Source organism: Pangasianodon hypophthalmus, chromosome 8 (genome assembly GCF_027358585.1).
Source record: "Pangasianodon hypophthalmus isolate fPanHyp1 chromosome 8, fPanHyp1.pri, whole genome shotgun sequence".
In the NCBI taxonomy this organism is placed as follows: Eukaryota; Metazoa; Chordata; class Actinopteri; order Siluriformes; family Pangasiidae; genus Pangasianodon; species Pangasianodon hypophthalmus.
This window is the reverse complement of record NC_069717.1, coordinates 29,676,314-29,683,072: the sequence shown is the minus strand read 5'-3', so window position 1 is coordinate 29,683,072 and position 6,759 is coordinate 29,676,314. Positions and strand designations below refer to the sequence as shown.

The window sequence follows — 6,759 nt, the reverse complement described above, 5'->3', positions numbered from 1 at the left end:
ACTGATTCTTAATGTGATCAGTGTGTGTGATGATGATAAGATGAGAAATAAGATAAGATGTACCTTTATTGATCTTTATTGAAACTCAAGTTGACACAGCAGCACAAGTAGGAGGAGTAATGTCAGAAGAAAAGAAAAAAAATTCTATAAATACCTATACCTCAGAAGGAATATACAATAAAAATAAAATAAATAGAAATAATAACAGAAACAATAAAATAGATCAGTGTGTATGTACATATGCTAGAGTTCTATCTGTATACGTACACGTGTGAAATACCTGGTATTTATATACATGTGTAATTATCTGTGAAATGACAGTTGAGTGTTGAGAGTGTGTAGGAGGTACTGGGTGTTGTTGCATTGTGGAGTCTGATGGCTGATGGCACAAAAGAGCCTCCCAGATGTCTTGAGGCACGTGACTGGATGAGTCTGAGGCTGAACGTGTTCCTGAGCCTCCTTAGCTCAGCATAGAGAGGATGAGAAGGATTGTCCGTGATAGCTTTCAGCTTCCCTCTCATCCTCTTCTCAATCACTGCCTCCACACTGTCCAGTTCCTTCTCCACCACAGAGCTGGTCTTCCTCACCAGCTTGTTGGCACCACAAGTCCCAGTGCCACCTCCCCAGGACACCACAGCAAACAAGATAACGCTGGCCACCAAAGACTGGTAAACCCTCCGTAGCAGCCTAGATAAAGTTTACTTGTTGTCTCACAACGTTCAGGATGATTCAGTGACAGTTACTGTATGTTTGGTCAATCAATCATCTGCACTATTTCTAGCTCCACCCACACGGTGAAGACCCTCGCTCTACGAGCTCTCATCATAATCACAGAGATCATATTAACTAGCATAATTTTTACATAATCGCATTAGATATAATCACATTTATATAATGATAATGAAAAAAAACTATTTCTTGTACTGTTGGGAAAATGACTGATGTCAGTTTTGCATTCAGAAGCCACAACAATACCTTATTATCAGGCTTTATATATAAACAGATACACATATTCATTCTCTAAAATGTATATTCTGTCCAACTGTATTTCATTTTAGTGATATTTTTGTATTTTATTGCTCAGTAAACACAGACATACCAGAGACATGTATTACAAGCCCAATCTGGTCTGTTGGACTTAAAAGACTCTGTATAAAGATGTCCTTATTTATCTGATTTTGGTCTTTTTTTCCTTATATTAAGTTTATATTAAGTTTGAATCGTTTAAATTGCTATATTACTGGGGAAAAAAGGTGTTTAAAAAATGTAGTCAAAATGTAGATGTGTAATTAACGTCTCACAAAGACCTTTTAAGCGTCTTTGAGGTCACTGGTGTAATTTACTTCTTTTTTGTAAAATTTTTTTTTGTTTGTACAGTAAATGTACTTCAGCCTCAACAAAAAGAACTTCAGACTTGCAAGACACGTGTAATAACTCAAGTTTTGCTTTTTTTCATGCAGTAGTATAATGAGTATATATACAATATATGTCCAAAAGTATGTGCACCCCTGACCATTTCACTGATATGTGCCTGTTGAACATCTTATTCCAGATTTATTCCCCGTGTTTGCTGTTTATAATAAGCGCCATTCTTCTGGGAAGGCTTTCCACTAGATTTTGGAGTGTGGTTGTGGGACAAAGACGTTCGATAGGCTACAGCTTTGTGGTAACAGTTTGGGAATATGGGTGTGATGGTCAGGGGTGCACATACTTTTGGACATATAGTGTACTTCTATAACTTGTATAGATAGAATTTAGTTTCTATTGAAATGTCATATTTAATTTAAAGCTGAAAAGTTGCTAACGTTATTAGTATTGCGACTTGACATCGAATTAAAGTCTAGCAGTGAACGTTTTGTTGTTGTTGTTGTTGTTTTTGTTGTTTTTCTTAACTGTTTTTTTTTTCAGTAAATTTACCTCAGCCTCAACAAAAGAACTTTGTGCTGCCAGATATGTGTAAAAACTCAATCTTTTCTTGCATTAGTATACAACAGTGTACATTTTCCACAGCGATAGATAGCTATGATGTGATTTTACTGTATATTAAAAAGTTTTTTTTACTAAATAAAAAAATTTTTTTTTGAAAAGATGCTAACATTATTTAGCATCGTCATTCCTTCTGTATTGATTTGCTCCGTCAGCGCTGTGACTGAATCCGATTGGCTGCCCTCTCAGTCGTCCGTGCGCTGCTATTGGTCAGCGCCTACACTGTCCTGCACGTGCGACACTAAGAGCCGCGGCTTGTACTCGCTCCTGATTGGCTGAGTGATAGTCAAGTCCCGCCCACTTGGTTGCGCAGCCATCATGTTAGGCTGCATCTGTTTCCTTCAACCTGCACCGACTCCACACACACACACACACACACACATATACACACACTCACTCACACTGAACGGCCCTTAATGGACCGAATGATCGAGATTTCAGCGCTTTAACATTAATTAATGAATTAAAACAGAACGCAGACAAGCTGTGCACGATATCGGGAGCGGGTTTGACCTGATGATTCATGTTTTTGTGAAGATTGCATGCAGGAAATCTTAAAAGAGAGAGAGAGAGAGAGAGGGAGAGAGACATCTGCAGTTCAGAGACCTGCAACATATTAATGGCAGACACAGAGGAAGTGTTTTAAAATCACACACACAGGTACATGCACATTGTGTTCAAACAACACCCAGAGGATCCTAAACACCATCATCTGGGCCTCCAAACATCTGGAACACATCTGCATTTACAGTAAGAGCCACACTGCTGCTGCTGTTATTGTATTCATGATGTTAATTATGATCACGTGATGCACGTCTGAGATTTATCCCTGATCCATGTTTCTTCTTCATCTCCTTTATTTCCTGCTCAGCTTTATTTATTTCTTTATTTATTCAATAATTTATAACTGAGCGAGAGGCCATGCGGCGGGTCACGGCACCATGGGTGATCCAGTTCATCGTGGCGGCCATGTCGATACTGGCGGACCGGTACCGGGCCGAGGGTGACGTGGTTAATCTGGCCGAGCGTGTGATCTGGGCGGTGAACGCAGGAGGAGACGCTCACACCGACACACACGGCATTCATTACAAAAAAGACCCGCTGGAAGGCAAAGTGGGAAAAGGTGAGAGGTTCTTACAGGAATTCGAGCATCGCATATCCTTATACGCTTCCTGGTCATTTGTTTAAATGCAAAACACACCGTGTTTCTATCTCTCTCTCACACACTCTCACACACACTCTCTCACACACACAAATTTCTCACCAGTTTTCTCTAAATGAGAAGTGTGAGTCTCAAAGAGCGCCGTTTCCACCAGAGCTAATTTCACTTCCTGGTTTCTGCAGACCAGGAATTATAGAGGCGGAGCTTATCGTGCTGAACGTCACTGATTGGTCAAACACAAGCTTTTGTTTAAACCCTGTGTTTATCTAACGAGTGGCTGTTAAAGCGTGTTTCACTGCAGGGTTTATGGACATGTTACAGTTTTATCATGAAATGATAACATTGTTAAACGTTTTCTCATCGCTGGTTAACTTCATTTTACGCCGTGAACCAACATCCGTGAGAAAGTGAACCTGATTCTAAAGAGCTTCCTGTTCACTATATCTGCTCACTACATAAAGGTGTCGTAGAACCTGCGCAGTGCGCTACACGTCTAAAAGAACGTTGTTTGACGTTCAGCCACCTTTAACTTCGCTGTAGTTTAACACCAAACATTTACACGCAACATCCCTGCTAGTTTAATGAAGGATAAAGTATTGGCACCCTCGGCGCCGTTATTAGGAAGAGAAATAAAAACAGACGAGAGCAGCAGCTTCAGTCTCTTCATATTGCTGGTGTGTGTGTGTGTGTTGTCACGGCAGCGTCGGATTATGGGATGCGGCTGCCGATCCTGCGCTCGAGTCCGGAGGATCAGGTGCTGTATCAGACGGAGCGCTATAACGAGGACACGTTCGGGTACGAGGTTCCGATCCGGGACGAGGGAGAGTACATCCTGGTGATGAAGTTCGCTGAGGTGTATTTCGCCCAATCACAGCAGAAAGTGAGAAAACACACACACACACACACACACAGACACACACACACACACAGACACACACACAGACACACAGACTATTAAACTGTGTTCTGCTCGCTGTGTTATAACATTTATATAACATGTTTATTCACTGAGAAAAAACACCGGATATGTTGGAGCTCAGATTATTACATCTGTTTCTCTGTCTGTTTTTCTTCTTCTGTTTCTGTCAATCTCTCTCTCTCTCTCTCTCTCTCTCTCTCTCTCTGTCTCTGTCTCTCTCTCTCTCTCTGTCTCTCTCTCTCTCCCCATTTCTCTCCTACTCTCTTTCTCTCTCTCCCTCTTTCTCTCCCCATCTCTTTCTCTACTTTTGTTTCTTTCTCTCCCCGTCTCTCTCTCTCTCTCTCTTTCTCTCTCTCTCTTTCTCTCTCTCTCTCTCTCTTGCTCGCTCTCTCTTTCTCTCTCTCCTGTCTTTCTTTCTCTTTCTCTTTCTCTCCCCTTTTCTTTCTCTCTTTTTCTTTCTGTCTCTCCCCGTCTCCCTCTCTCTCTCTTTTGCTCTCTCTCTCTCTCTCTCTCTCTCTCTTTCTCTCTGTCTCTCTCCCCTGTCTTTCTTCCTCTTCCTCTTTCTCTCTCTCTCTCTCTCTCTCTCTCTCTCTTGCTCTCTGTCTCTCTCCCCTGTCTTTCTTCCTCTTTCTCTCTGTCTCTCTCTCTCTCTCTCTCCCCCAGGTGTTTGACGTGCGGGTGAACGGTCATGTGGTGGTGAAGGATTTGGATATTTTTGACCGTGTTGGTCACAGCACAGCTCACGATGAGATCATACCATTTACCATAAAGAGGGGGAAACTCAGTATTCTGGGTGAAGTGTCCACCTTCAACGGCAAGCTAAACATCGAGTTTATTAAAGTGAGAAACACACACTCACACTCACACACACACTCTCTCACACTCTCACACTCTCACACACACACACACACACACACACACACACTCTAACACACACTCACTCTGGTGTTGTGACAGTGAGAGATGTGAGTGTGTGTGATTTACATGTGTATTTTACATGGACTAGTTCTGCGACACGTTTCACTTTACCTCTTTATTATTATTATTTTCTATACTTTGCTCTTTATTTTCAGGGACGGAGCAATGCACTGACTTTCACACAAGGGGCTAATTTTGGGTTTTATCTCTCTCTCTCTCTCTCTCTCTCTCTGTCTCTCTCTCTCTCTCTCTCTCTCTCTCTTTTACGCAGGGTTACTACGATAATCCGAAGGTGTGTGCGCTGTATGTGATGAAGGGGAAACCTGAAGGTGAGGAAATGCAAAGCAAATGATTTGGCTTAAGCTACGCTGTGACGATCAGATCACCGTTGCCTTGGAAACAATACCTCTTTGATGTCACATTACTGTATCAGCATGTTCGCTATATTTTCCTAGCGGGTGTTAGTGAGTGACGACGTTGTTCCTGTTGCATCCCAATTCCTAAGCAGAATATCCGTTATTTAGTGTAAAAACTCTCACCGTGTGTGTCCTTGAAAGGAATTTTAATATCCGGATGAATAATCAGTCACGTTTTCACTCTATTCAGATAAAATATGTGGAATTTAAGCTGATATATTTTATAAACGAAGCCCCTGCTCTTGTCACTGAGGTGTCTAAGATGGCCGCCGAATGGCTTGACTTTCCCTAAGGATGTTTGAAACTCATCACTCGCTTCGATGAATTAAACCCCTGAGTAAGATAGCGTGACGTGTTTACAGCATCCGTTCATTCATCCTTAGTAACGGCCTGGTCAGGTTCACGCTGGTTTAAATTAGGCTGTTTATATATTTTGTGAATTAAAAATCCTGCACACATCTTTATTGGAAAAAAAACGTCTAGTTTAAGCCACACCCACTTTGAGTTTAAATTCAATTCCAGATACAGACTCTGTTCACATGACGATGCTTCTCGATAAATTCCCACGAATTGTGCGTGTTTTATTTATTACTCTATTCTCCAGGGTCAGTGTGTCAGTGTGCGTGTTGCGCACGTGAACGAGGATTGTTTAACACTCTTGTTTTGTTCTCCTGTCAGACGTGCCGAAGCTGCAGCCTCACCCCGGCCTGGAGAAGCATGAGGAGGATGAAGAAGAGGAAGAGGACCCTGAAGGAGGGGATGAGACGGTGAAGAAGATCGCGTCCCAGTCTCAGAAAAACCAGGTCCGGTCCGGGCCGAGAACGCCGAACCCGTACGCGGCAGATAACAGCAGCCTGATGTTCCCTATCCTAGTGGCCTTCGGAGTGTTCATCCCTACACTGTTCTGCCTCTGCCGCCTGTGAGAGAGAGAGAGAGAGAGAGAGAGAGAGAGAGAGATGTGGGGTGGGGGGGGAGATAGAGAGAGAGAGAGAGAGAGATATGGGGGGTGGGAGGGGGGAGAGCGAGAGAGAGAGAGAGAGAGAGAGAGAGAGAGAGATGGACTGATTCATCTGGTCCAGGGGCGGGACCGTGTCTCATACTGCTTTGTGATTGGAGGAGAAAGACGAGCCGGTGCGATTTAGGTTTAAAGGAACAGTTCAGCGTCCCTTTCACCCGAGACATGTTCAGTTTCATGTGAGGTTTTTCTGCTTTAATTTTGCACTGGAGCTACATTGCTAAGAAGTAATGTCCGCTTATGGCCACCAGTTTAGCACGGAGCACTCGACCTTCACGTAACGTCTCCTCAGTTGCCTAAAAGTTAAACAGCCTGAACGTGAAAGGAATTGGTTTTTTTTTCG

General features: G+C 42.8%; 1 protein-coding gene across 1 annotated transcript; it reads left to right on the top strand.

Moving 5' to 3' along the window:
- Window positions 1-2,328: 2,328 nt before the first annotated feature.
- Window positions 2,329-6,376, top strand: mlec (malectin). Its single transcript, XM_034306910.2, has 6 exons — window positions 2,329-2,736; window positions 2,858-3,109; window positions 3,850-4,028; window positions 4,731-4,907; window positions 5,257-5,314; window positions 6,080-6,376. Exons 2-6 carry the CDS (start codon window positions 2,908-2,910, stop codon window positions 6,322-6,324), a joined length of 861 nt encoding a protein of 286 aa, XP_034162801.2. The 5' UTR covers window positions 2,329-2,736; window positions 2,858-2,907; the 3' UTR covers window positions 6,325-6,376.
- The last annotated feature ends 383 nt before the right edge of the window (window positions 6,377-6,759 follow it).

What these genes read in the sequence shown, in the direction of transcription:
- mlec (XM_034306910.2), top strand. Translation starts at nt 2,908, where the DNA reads ATGCGGCGGGTCACGGCACCATGGGTGATCCAGTTCATCGTGGCGGCC. An exon ending in TCGCCCAATCACAGCAGAAA is followed by an intron (nt 4,029 to 4,730) that starts GTGAGAAAACAC and finishes TCTCTCCCCCAG; the next exon opens with GTGTTTGACGTGCGGGTGAA. An exon ending in GATGAAGGGGAAACCTGAAG is followed by an intron (nt 5,315 to 6,079) that starts GTGAGGAAATGC and finishes TTCTCCTGTCAG; the next exon opens with ACGTGCCGAAGCTGCAGCCT.